At 33.4% G+C, this 14,066-nt stretch overlaps 1 protein-coding gene across 3 annotated transcripts in view; it reads right to left on the reverse strand.

Moving 5' to 3' along the window:
- BRINP3 (BMP/retinoic acid inducible neural specific 3) overlaps positions 1–14,066 on the reverse strand; it is a 417,297-nt gene that overhangs the window by 130,034 nt on the left and 273,197 nt on the right. For all 3 annotated transcript variants that reach the window (XM_004275847.3, XM_049708201.1, XM_004275848.1), the window contains exon 6: positions 13,738–13,974. In XM_004275847.3, the coding sequence (XP_004275895.1) occupies positions 13,738–13,974 (237 nt within the window). The remainder of the gene's footprint in view (positions 1–13,737; positions 13,975–14,066) is intronic.

Genomic DNA, 14,066 nt, shown 5'->3' on the forward strand with positions numbered 1-14,066 from the left:
ATTATAAAAAGCTTATTTTCTTGACCTTACTCTTATATTCCAATTACCAAATGGTAGAAAATTACTGTGTAATAAGTATAAGCATATGATGGCCAAAAAGCTTTACTCATGAGAAGGCACTATTATGTGATAGCTAATTCAGAATTAGAATTTTATATCTACTTCCTCTAATCTAAATAAAGTAACTGAATGACAAATGAGGTAGCTGAAGTTTTAAGAGGTTAAGTGATCAAAAAGCTTGTTACTGATAAAGCTTGTTTATCAGGTGTTCCCCAATTTAGTTTGGACACAATTATGGGGACAGTGGGTTGACTGTGTCAAAGTTCATTTAACAATATATATATATATCGCCTTTCCCTGCTAATATATAAGACTGTAGAACTTCAGATAGCAAGAGCAAAACATATATTTCCATCTAAGATGAGAATATGATATTTTTAGTTGCTGTTTTAGTTGCTGAAAAGCCAACTGTGCCTGACATTATGTCTATTCACAAATATTCTGGATCTTCTTCTAGGCATATGGTAAAATGGCATTTCTCTGTTCTTTTTGAAATTAGGCTTGGCCATAAACTGTGATCATAAGTAATGGGAGCTGCTTTTCAGCAGTTCTTATAAGAGCCAGTGACAATTTACAGCACTTTTTCCATGGCCTCCATGACCAAACCACTTCAGATGGTGACACTTCCTTCAGCCTGAATCCAGCCGTGAGGGCAATGCAGTGCAAAGACTCCAGCTAACCTGTGTGGACATGTAGACGAGTAAGAAATGAACTTTGTTTTTAGCTGAGATTTTAGGGGTGTTTATTACTATTGCCGTGTTACCAAGCTGATCTTGACCTATACAGAAATGGAAGCCAAAATGGAGGGGACAACCTGTGCTGAAGAAAGCAAAAGCGTAAATTTGTGACACCGATGTAGTGGATCATGGCTGTGTGTCACTTTATCAGAGGCTGGAATGATGACCATCACATTAACCAGTGGGGAAACAGCTGGTAGAAAGGCTGCCTGTGGTAACTGGGGATGAAGATCACGTACCCAGTAAACTCACAGTGCCAGGGACGATGCCAGAAAACAGAATGTTAGTTCTGATGAAAATGACTGTTTCTGGCAAGGTATGGCAAGATATTACCCTCTGTCACAGTGACACATTGCTCCAGATGGAGGCTGCACTGTTAGCCCAAGTCCTGGAGGGAGCAGACGTCGAGAGGACTCCATAGCTGACTCGCCATGGACAAGTGGTGTGAGAAAAAAAATAAACTGTAATGTCATACTCCAAAGGGAATTTTTGATTGTGCCTTTTTTAGCTAATTACCTAGATTGTGTGTCTGATACACTGCATGAAATTTAGAAGAGAATTAGTGAGTTTGAAAGCAAAAATAAAAGGGAATAAATAGCAAAACAATGAATCAGGTAGAGTTGAGGCAACTGCTTCTCAACCCCTAATATTAAGAGATAATTTATTTAGTTACAGTGGTCAAGTAAAAGTCAGTCTCATAACATGGATCAAATCTGGTGTGTGGCCTCCATGTTTCTTGTCAAGACCACAGAATAGGTTAACTTGTTTTAGGGAGTATGTCCAACAAAATGTGTAGGACCCAGTAAATACTCTCACTGGACAAGGCACAGATAAAGGAGTTTAACACAATCCAATGATTCAAATGAGAGAGGGAGGAAGGGAAATAGGGTGAAAAAGAAAAGAAAAAGAGCAAATTTGGAAAACAGATCTAGGGAAAACTGGGTGTGGCTGTTGTGTAATAGGGAAGAATAAATCTGACTCTATACTGGATCTGTTTCTTTCACTTTAACCTTTGTATTCTATTGCTTTTGCTACAAGTTAAGAATGTTACCTAGAGCCTAAAATATACAGGAGCCATTCTTAAGGCTCTGACCTTCAAAGGTATAACAGTTTTCCATTCATATAGAGATTAAAAGTTGCAAAACAGAGAATAATATTTGTCTTATCCAAGGTTTACAGGAACATTGTGACCTGGCCTACGTAGACAGCTGCAAGAACAAAGGATTCTGATACCAAGAAGTTTGCGGCAACCAACTACACCCCTTCCCCTTTTAGTATAAAAGAAGCCTGAATTCTAACTCTGGTAAGATGGTTCTTTGGGACACTATTCCACTGTCTTCTTGCTCTGCTGGCTTTCCAAATAAAGTCGCTATTCCTTTTGCCCTAACAACTCATTTCTTGATTTACTGGCTTGTTGTGCAACGAGCAGTATGAGCTTGGACTCAGTAATAACTGGTCCATGGAACTGACTGAGCTCAAATGGATAAAAGATCAGTAAACTTATACATGAGTTGTAATGTGAAAGAAACTATGACTGCGGGCCAAAAAGCATGTGAAATTTAAGATTAAAATCACCTTTGATTCCCAATGTTTTCCACTTTGCATTGCTCAAACATCTCCTGTGGTTGCAAGATGGTTCTCTAAAGCTCTTCTGACTATGTTATTTTTTCATATCTAAGAAGAAAAATGTGGAGCACTTCCTATAGCTATTGTGGAAAAAGAGAGAATCTTTTGTCTCTCTGAGATACTCCTAGGAAATATATATCTGGGTCTCATTGACCCAATTTTTCAGGTATCTTGAACTGATCTTTGTAGCTGGGGGAATGGATTCTTGTGATCTGCTTGCATTAATCAGAGAGCAATTCTGGATCTCAGTATGAGCTGAATCTCATAAACTGTGCAATACTAAGAATGGGAGTGGGAGTTCCTCAAAGAAAAATCAGGATGTTTTAGTGTAAAGGAAAGAGATAGAACACTGAGAGGAAACAGTAGGCTTTTATTAAAGTTATAACATGTAAAGTGGACTGTTAGTTAAACTTCAAATGTTTTATTTAGATATACTTATTTTCCCTGGAAAATATCCTTTTCCCATAAACTGGTAGTTAAATATCATCTGAGGGAGAAACTGTTCTCGTGAAAGAAAATTAAGAATAGTCTACATAAAAATAACAAGAAGAAATACATTATTTTTTTTAAAGTTTGTAAGTTTAAAGCTTACAAAAGTTAAGTATAAAAGTTAACCCAACTTTTATACTACATTTTGCCATTACAGCATTAGAAAGTTTATCCATTTTCAGATGAAGTGTCAAATGGACAGTATTCTCTAAAAGTAACACCTAGACAATTTCATTACCAGGTGGCCTCCAGCTGCCATTCTTGGTTCATCAAATGAGTATCCTTACATTTAATAGGACATGATCCTGATAAAGATCTATGTGGACAGCATACAATACACCTTAGATTTCCTATACACCAGTGATAACACCATTTTGCTAAAGAGTAAAGAAGTCATGTCAAAAATTTCTAAAAGATTTATGTTCTCTGTAAACCAAGCTCTTTATTTTTTTCTTAAGATTATATATTACTTGTATCATCATATTACATAGTTACAGCTTAAATAATTAAGTTTCTTATTCATCCCCAAAAGAATTGAGGATAATTCAGAATATTATATGGGAAAAATACCACATTGCTATCTATTTAGTGGTTTTTAAAATTTTTTCTGGCAATTTTGGTAAATGGTTGCATAATCCAAATTAAAATTGTGGTTTTAATCATTTAGATGCATCAGTAAAACTGTAAGGACTTCCAGTTTTTTCATTAGGTTCGAATCCTTGATCCAGATCTGGGTAGAAGTAGTCTCTAAGTAATTGGTAACAAAATTTTTCTTTTTATCTAATTAAATATAATATATAAACAAGTTTTTGTTCGGCACTGCTACTGTGAGGGTGCATATGAGTTCCTTTTTTTTCTTTTTTCTGTCTCTATTTTTCTCTATATCTTTCCCTGAATTTTTATCCTATATCCTCTCTTTCACTTTAATCAATGGTATATATATGCCATCATTATTTCTTATTAAACAACATTCATTTGTTTCTGAAAATATAAAGGTAGAGAACGGATAGATTTGTTTAAAATATAGTTCTCTCAACCAATACTTCTCTCAGATGGCAAGATATGAAAAGAGAAATGCATTCTATTTTGGAATTTTCTGACATTTTTATTTGCAGGGTGTGAAAGGTGTATTTTCCAGGACTTTTTTTACAGAACAAAATGAATCATATATAATCAAATTAAAAAATAGCTTAGCATTATATGCTAATCTGATCTACTGTTTGACTTTTACTCTTGGTGATAATAGAAAACAAATACAACAGAAAGATATTTACAAACAAGTTATCCTGACCCAATAAAATTCGCAATATATTTTGTTTCATTTTGTGTTGTGACTGGCATTCTCATTCTGTATGGTTACTCTGTGCACTCTAATTTATATACTTCCACACGTATGTTGTAATTTGTGTTTAAGGAAGAATTTCCTAAATGCCGATGCATTATTCTACTTTGATAAAATAACAGATAAACGTATTTTTTCCTCAGCTTCAATAAATATACATTTATTTTATACAGATACATTATTTGCAGATAGATTATTTGCATTTTAAATGCAAATTAAAATTTTTAAAAAATCAAGTTAATTTGAATTAAATGTTTGAAAGTAACCTAAGTTGCCAGCGCAATTTGTATTGTCTGTCTAGAATACACCTGGATTTGAATTTTAGGCTTGTAGATAAAAATACACAAATAACTATGTATTTTACCTAAAATTCAATGAAATCTCTAAAGAGTTTGCTTGCACCCAGTGTCACTGCTTTCCCAATCACCAGGAAAATGAAATAAGCTGGTGCATTTCCTTACCATCAAGGTACTGAGAATATAGTCAATCAACTTAAAGGTGTCTGCGGGTGGTGGTAACAATTTAGAAATCTTTTCCCAGTGCAATCTCTGCCTCATTACTTCTTGTATTTTGTTTAACTCTATGGGGCAAAAAAAGTTTTATTTCTCAAAAACAAAAGCTTTTCTTAAAACTATCAGGCATGCTCATGCACAGGTTTCACTACTTTTGAAAGTAGTCCAGTAAAAATAGAATGTGTTAATCAGTCGTTTAGTTCCAAGAGTGAATAAGTGAATACGGTTTTGCTAAAGAGCTAGTGTACTAAAAAAAATTTTCAGTTCATTCTTTAACTATCTATACATTGAAATTGATAAAAGAATACCCTCAATATTATCTAGGATGGGTCATAAAATTTACAGCAAAGTAGGGCCACTCCTCCAGTTAAATATGAATCAGCTAAATACACTGGATATCAATTGGAACAAATAATTAAATATAAACATTTTCAATCTTTGAGACAGTTTCAGAGATATCATGTAAAAAAACAGATTTGTCCTGTAAATCATTGTTGTCCTAACATTAACACAACTGAACCGGTATGGTAAGAGTCTGGTTTTTAAACCTAAGATGGCAACCCAAATATGAGTTAAGATTAAAACGTCTGATTTTATTAATAGTACTAGCTTTTAAGTAGTAGTTCAAAACCTCTGGACATTGAATATTTCTGACTAATTTTTGACAAATTTACTACAAATTTAGGCATACAATATGTAGCAAACTTTAAAAATATTGATTCATTCAATTTTTCTGAGATTATGTTCTTCAGATTATTTAGATGTCAAAATTCTTGTTCTTATTTTTAAATTTTTAATTAAATTATGATATAAATACAGTAAAATGCACATAAGTATAAACCCAGAGAATTTTCAGAAACCCAACATATTACAGTAGCCAGCCTATGGAGCAAGGAATCTTGAGTTTTTAACACCAAATGAGACACCCAGACCCTTATCCATCACATCAGCCCTTGCCTCAGCAAAGGCACCATATTCCTGATTTGGAATAGCACAGCTCAACTTTGCCCGTTTTTATACTTAATATAAATGGAATCACTTTATATATATATATATATATATATACACACACACACACACACACACACACACACACACACACACACATATATACACTATATAGTATGTATACACACTATATATAAATATATATAGTATAGTATATATATACACTATATATAAATATATATATTTCAATATGGTTTCTTTTGTCCAATTTGATGTTTGAGAGATTTATTCTTATCATTCTGGATGGATAGTTCATTCCCTTTGCTTTATAGAATTCCATTGTGTAAATAGACCACAATTTTTTACTCTATCTTTGTGGACGAGAATTTGGTAGTTTCCACTTTAAGAGTATTAAGAATAATGCTACTGTGAACATTCTTGTACATTTTTGTATATTTGTTGTTGCAAATATGCAAATATTTCTTTTGGGTTTCTATCTAGGAACGAAATTGCTGGGTCATAGGATATGATACATTTGCCTTTGGTAAATGTTGCCAAATATTTTTTCCAAAGAGAAAAAATATTAATTACACACACCCACTGTTATTATGTGAGAGTTCCAGTTGTTTTAAGTTTTCACTTATTTTCTCTGTCTCTCCTTCCTTCCCTCCCTCTCTCCCCTCCTTCTTTCCTTTTCTTGTTTTTTGTTTGTTTGTTTTTTTGTAATTTTAGCCATTCTGGTAGATGTGTAGTGATATCATATGACAGCTTTATGGTTTTATTTACCTTTTTCTGATGACTAATGCCATTGAACACTTTGTCATATGATTCTTATCATTTGAAGTTCCTCTTTTGCAAGGTGTTGAAATAGTTTGACCATTTCTTTATTGCTTTGTCTGTATTTTTCTTATTGATTAGAAGGAGTTCTGTATATATTCTCCATAGGAGTTCTTTGGTTGACAAATGTATTGCAAATATATTCTAATGGTGTCTTTTGATTATAGAAGTTTTAAATTTTGTTGTATGCAAATTTATTTTTTTGTCTTTTACATTTAGTATTGGAAATTCTGTTCGTAACATTTTTGTTTATTCAGGAAGATCTTCTCCTATGCTTTCCTCTCAAGCTTTTATATTTCTTTCTATCTTTTCGTATTTAGATCAGTAATCAATCTGGGATTGAATTTTCTGGTGTGATGAGCAAAGATTCATTTTCTTTATGCATAGACGTCCAAATGACCCAGTATTATGGAAAATACTGTTTTTTTCCTTTGCACTGCAGGGTCACCTTAAACGTAAATCAGAAGGCCATATATATGTAAATCTTTTTCTGGACACTCTTCTCTTCCATTGGTCAGTATGTCTATTCTTAATTTCCCACAATTTATAAGCTTTAAGTATCTAATAGTCTCCCAGATTTATTCTACTTAAGATTGTCTTGGCTATACTAAGTCTACTGTATTTCTATATAAACTCTACAATCAGCTTGCCAATTTCTGGCATGGGGGGAGAATTATAAGACGTTTTATTAGAAATGTGTTGAATAGATTATTTTGGGAAGACTTGACATCTTTACATTTTGAGTCTTTTGATCCAAGAACATGATATGGTCCTCTACTTAGGTCTTCCATTTTTTTCCTCAGATATATTTTGTCTTTTTCAGTGTGGATATTTTTACATCTCTAAAAAGTGCTGTTTTGTTAGATTTATTTCAAGATATCTGATATTTTTGTGTTACTCTTGTAAATGGTATCACCTTTAACAATTTCATTTTAAATTTGTGGTATATGGCTGTACAAATTACTTTGTATGATCTTTTATGCTGTGAACTTGCTAAATTCACTTATTTATTCAAAATAGTTTATCTTTTGAATTTTTCTATGTACAAAACCATATTATATTTGAATATGATAATTTTATTCTTCCTTTCCAATACTTATGCCTTTATTCCTTTTTTTCTTGCCTAACTACACTAACTAGAACTTTGTGTACATTTTTCAATAAAAATGGTGAGAATGGACATCGGTATCTCATTCCTGCTCTAGGGGGGAAACTGTTTAAATTTTCACCATTATACATGAAGTTTTTGTAGAAATTGTTAAAATATGGAGGGTTCCAGAATTCCAAATTTGTTCAAAGATTTTTAAAAAAATCATGAATAAGTGTTTTTTTTCCCTGAATTTTGTGAAATGTTCACATGATCCTATTCTATTTCTCGTTTGTGATGAAATCTGATAGATATTTTGAAACAAATTAATCTTGAATCTTGAATAAATCTTCCCTGATATTCAATTTGTTTGTTCTTTCATATATTAAATAAGCATGTTAAAATGTCACACTATGATTCTGTATGTGTTTTTTGTTCCTTTTAGTTCTGTCAATTTATCTTCATGGTTTTTGGGGCTCTGCTTTTAAGTATTGACCAAGACAGCCTGAACATACGCCACAGCTTCACTAAAGTTTAAACAGGTTTCTTCCCTGACTTCCCTTTTCTTTAGAGAACTTGCAATTGTAAAGCATTTCTTTGTCCCTTAAAGAAGTAAATCTTCTTCAAACAAGATAATGTCATTCTCAAGGATCTAGGAGTCATCCCTTTGACTTGGAATCATCAAAGGAAAAGGAGATAGTATGCTTTTCTCCCAGTCTCTGTGGAAAAGCAGGAGACCAACTTCAATAAGGCACAATTAGCAAATACAGATGGCCTAATCAGGTGGTCCACCCTCTACTAAAATACCAATGGGTCAATGATGAAATCCAAGGGAAAATTAAAAAATACCTTGAGACAAATGACAATGAAAATAGAACCATACAAAATCTATGCGATGCAGCAAAAACAGTTCTTAGAGAGAAGTTCATAGCAATACAGGTCTTCCTCAAAAAACAAGAAAAATCTCAAATAAAAAACCTAACCTACCACCTGAAAGAATTAGAAAAAGAAGAACAAACAAAACTTAAAGTTAGCAGAAGGAAGGAAATACAAAAGATCAGAGAGGAAATGAACAAAATAGAGATTAGAGAAACAATAGAAAAAATCAATAAAACCAAGAGTTGGGTCTTTGAAAGCGTAAACAAAATTGACAAACCTCTGGCCAGGCTCACCAAGAAGAAAAGAGGTAAGACCCAAATAAACAAAATAAGAAATGAAAGAGGAGAAGTTACAACTGATACTGCAGAAATGTCGACCATTCTCCCTGCTACTGTCCTCTGGTACTTTTCCATGAGCTAATCCCAAGTTTTAAAAATTCTCCTGTCCTTTGTATCAGAGGAGTTGAGTTCAATCTTCCTTCCCTATCCTTTATTACAAGAGTCTTTAGCAGTCTTACTTGCCCGTTTAACTGGTGTGGTGTAATTTTTATTTTGCAGTTCATATAAATTAATAATTATGATATTGATTCCTGTTGGATTGACTACTTTATTATTATGAAATATTTTTTAATCTCAATTAATGTATCTTGCTTTCAAATTTACCTTAGTACTTTTTGGCTAGTGTTTACATATTTCTCCACCATTCAACCTCAGTTTATCTATGTCTTTATCAGGTCTCTAGTAAACAGCAAACAGTCTTTTATTTATTTTTATTATTATTAATCACCAGTCCTACAATATTAGTCTTTTATTTAGACTATTTAGTGTAATAAGAAAATAGAATATTTAATATAATAACCATTACAGTGGAATTAATCTGACCCAACACATTTATTGTAAAGACAATCCAAACCTTCCTCTTTCCGCTGCATTGATCTATTTGACCCAGATGATTTTTCTCCTGTTTTCTACTTTATTTTCTTATTATGGAGTGATCAAATAATTTTTATCTTATTTTATTTTCTTGACTATAATTAAACATTCTTATTTTAGTAGATATTCCAGAGATTATATTATTCTTGATTTATTTCACTCTAATGCAAATTACATCTCTTAGCTCATCCTCAACAATGCCAGTACCTTGGGAGACTTCGAATATTAACACTTTCCATTCACCACCCATTATAACACTATTATCATATATTAGAATTCTACATATATTTTATGTTCACATCACCTCATAATTATTATTTTGTAAGGTTGATATTCACTTATATTTACTCATGTATATTTGCCATCTCTAGAATTCCTCTTCCCCTCTACGTCTCTGTTTTCATGTAGCATTTCTTGTCTGAACACATCTTTATTTTCACCTTCATTTTTGAAACTCTTGTGGAACGTTACATAATTCTAGATTGACTGTTATTTTCTTTAGCACTTATGTCAAAAATCTGTTTTTGTTTTTATAAGTCAGGCTCATTATGAGTCCAATGAAAGTAATGTCTTTTTTCTCTATGTTAGAAGAATTTTTTTCTGTCTTTTTTCCAACAGATTTACTATGATACACTTATCTGTGGTTTTCTTTGTATTAATCATTCTTTGTGTTTGCTGTGCTTTTTGAATCTGTAGGTTGAATTTGGAAGTTTTCAGTTGAAAAAAATTTCATGCATATCTCACATGCTTGCCATGCATCTATCCAATATTTCGTTGTTGCTTTTCTCACTGCTTCCATTTCTATCTATTCCATTAACCTCTCTTACTGTTCACTAATCCTGTTCCCCACTATGCCAAGACTCCTATGAAAACAAAATTTTGAGTTATTTATTTCAGATACTGCATTTTTATGTTTTAGAAGGTCCTTCAGTCCAGTTGTATAGATTCCAAATCTCTGGTGAACTTTTCAATATCTCCATCTACTTTATCCTTCCTTTCCTTTCATTTTTTGAGCATTTTAATAATAATTATCTGAAAATTGTTCCTATTAATTTCAATATCTGGTTCATCTTACATCTGTTACCTGGTTTCTTTTTGATATTAGCCATAAGGTCTTATCTGCTCACATATGTTGTAAATTAGAGTTTTATGTTCATCATAAATAAAAAAAATTGCAGAGATTTTAGAAAATGTTTTCCTCCTCAAGACGTCACTCTCTTCATATGTAACAGACACTATAGGGAGTTGATCCTAAAAAAATCAGGATATGAGCTGTATCAGTGTGGGGTTATATTTGTAGAGAACTCAGTCTGGCTCTGACTCTCCCCTGTTCTTAGGGTATGGCCCTGCAGGACTTTCAGTTAAGGACCTGGTGAGTGTTTGCTACTTCAGGCCTGTAACACTGCAGAAGACTCAATGCTATCATTCAGAGGTTTTCAGTTTATCTCTTTAGGAACATCGCCATTGGTTAAGGCAAATGTCTTAAAGAGAAGACTGGTCATATATTTAAAACTCCTAAGCCTCCAATTTTCTCACTTTAATCTACTATGACTGCCAAATTTTCTTCTGATTTCTCTGTCCTGGAATGCCAGCATTTTTCAGGGACTAGTCCTAGATTCTCAGCTTCTAACTCTGCCCTGAATTGATAAATATGCCCCAGGGGAAAGCAGTTATAGAAACACAGTGTCACTTCCTCATTCCCTTGGGGGTTTTCCATCCTTCCCTGTTTTATTTTCAAGCTCTTCCCTCTAGAGAGTTTTTATCTCTTAAGCACCTAAAGTCTGTGGTAAACTTCATTAAGTTTGAAAAGACTTTTGAGTAGTACTTTAGCATCCAGCACTATCTGAAATTCAGCAAATATCTTGTAGTAAAACTGAACTTCTTTAGTCTCCATAATCGCTAGAAGTGTGTTGATTTTTCTTTCTCCCATCAGCCACTCTCTGCCTGGGGAAATGCAGAACCCTCAGGCTCTGTTCTCAGAATTAAATAAATTAATGAATAAAATGAAAGAAAGAAATAGAAACAAAGAAAGGAAGAAAGGAAGGAAACAAGCTATGGATCCCACACATCTCACGCCATGAATTTTAGTCTATTTAGTTGTTGTTACTTTTATGATCTATTATGTCTTTAAAAATATAATTTTAAAAATTATTCAACTTTTTAGTTACTATCAATAGAAGTATTGGACTACTTCAATCTACTACATTTCACCTGGAAACAAAAAACCCAATGCTCATTTGGTGATTTTTAAAAATATAGTCTCAAGGGAAAATAATAGGGGTGGCAATCCTATGTGAGTTCCACAAATATGGGGTTTCTGAGATTCCCTGGTATAACACATTATACATTATCTAAAAGTGTTGCATTTCATGATTATTTTTAATATCAGATGGTTCTACTTGAATATAACATATTAGATTTCCAATACATTACTTACGAGTATTCTATTGGAAAAACAAAAGAAGAATTTGAGGTTAGAAATAAACGCATTTCAACAATGTCAAGGAGATATGACTTTTTGATTCCTAGACAGTTTTTGCTATTTGTATAGAGAGAAATATTACCCTAATAGAGGAGGATTATATATTATACACTATTTTGATCAAAATATATCTTAATAAAATCTAAATCTATTAACTCTTTCTAAATCTATTTACCTACCCTTTTACTTTATAATTTGGTGGTTCTACTACACAAAAAGATGAGGGTTTGTTGAAACCATCAATTGTGGTTTTTCTTGTCTGATGTTAGCTGTGGGCTTGTCATATATGGCTTTTATTATGTTGAAATATGTTCCTTCTATGCTTAAATTAAGTGTTTTTATTGTGAATGTATGTTAAATTTCATTATCATTTTTAAGTGTGCTTGGTTAAATGAATCACTGGAAAAATTATGACATTCAAACATATACATCTGATCTCAGGGCAGTTAAAACCTCTCCTGTCACTTTGAAAGTTAGCCATGTCCAACACTTTTGACTAAATGCTACATAATTACACTCACCACATTCTGGGGATTTTTATTATTCTATTATCATGAATGATTATATATGTTGTTATCAATATTTTTCATTTCATGTTGAGGCATTCTTAACCTTTTTATTAAAGTTCATTGCTTTATGAAATGAAGGCCATTACAGGTTACACAGTCCATAAGTAACAATATTGAAAACACAATTATGCACTCATAAAAATTCAGAAATAACAAACATTAAGTCAAAACTAATCTGAATTTGGTTTAAAAAGAAGTAGTTGAGTGAAAGTGTATGTGCATGAGATTCACTTTAATGTAAAGAAAGTATAGAACATTCGCACTTTGGATCTTGCCTCACAAGTGAATCTCAGGGGCCATGCGAATAGTCCAGAGGGGTATCAGAGGTATTGGACTAAGAACACCGTCTGCCATATCAATAAACAAGAAACAAAGGCTGTTGTGGCCATCAGCCATCAGCCACCTCAGCCACTACAGCCACCCTGTCGTGAGCCCTGAGGGAACTCAGGATGGAAACAAGATACCAGCTCTCAAGCTATCAGCCTCTGCAGCCACCCTTGTACGGTGGGCCCTGAGGAGGCTGAGGATGACAGGATAGGTTTCTATCACCAGGATGGCACCTAAAGCCAGGATAGCACCTCAGCTATCTGGCCCCAGATAGCTGAGGTGCATATCAAAGGAAAGAGTTCAATGAGCTTTGACTTTGCATTTTCCCATACCCAGAAAAGCACTAACTTCCTTAACTTGAGATACCTGGTTTTCCTTAATTAACAGTATCTTTTGATACTGTTCCCACTACCTGGACTCTATATAGGAGTCTTCCAAAACTCCTATATATCCCGGCTCCTCCTTTACCTCTTTGGAGCTGTCCCTCAGAGCGATCTGAGAGTCCTGTCTCCTGGGCTTGAAGTGCTCAGAAAATCCGCCCAATAAAACATAAATACGTAATTCTCAACTTCTAGGTTGCACATTCTTTTTCAGTCAACAATTTAAATTCTTATATTGAGAAAGGCAAGGACTTTCTTCATTAAATGACTAATAAATCAGCTCAAGAGCAGGCTAGGTCCTAGTGCCAATAGTACACAGCAATACACAAAGTACCATATAGGCTTTCAGTAAAATACTGAATAACCGACAATGAAAGCAATACACATGTCCATTTGAAAGAATAATAAGGATAAATTGAATAAAATCCTCCAAGTATGTAATAGTTTCTCCCAAAAAGGTAAAACAGTCTTCTCATTATGGCAATTTTTTGGGCAAAGTTTAGAAGTGTTAGATAAAATATATGTCTTACCTGATTCCTCAAAGTCGATGTTGTAGGATTTCCAGGTTTCAGTTATGCGAAGAAGATTCTCCTCCATGGCTTGAATGTCCATGGAGGGGCAGTTGCATTCTGGAAATCTGGGACCACACTGACACCAGCAGTCATTGTCCTTGCAGATAAACTCTCCCTCTGAATTGCAAGCAATGTAGCTCAAAGCTGCTTGTACAAAACGCTCCTGAAGGTAGTCTGGAAGGAGTACTTGCAGCCCTTAAAGAACAAACCAAAACAGTAAGTTTACTCTGATAAGGAAAAAAGCATAATACATATCTACATATTGACAAAAAGCCAAAATTTGAGTA

Source organism: Orcinus orca, chromosome 1, assembly GCF_937001465.1.
Source record: "Orcinus orca chromosome 1, mOrcOrc1.1, whole genome shotgun sequence".
Taxonomy (NCBI): Eukaryota; Metazoa; Chordata; class Mammalia; order Artiodactyla; family Delphinidae; genus Orcinus; species Orcinus orca.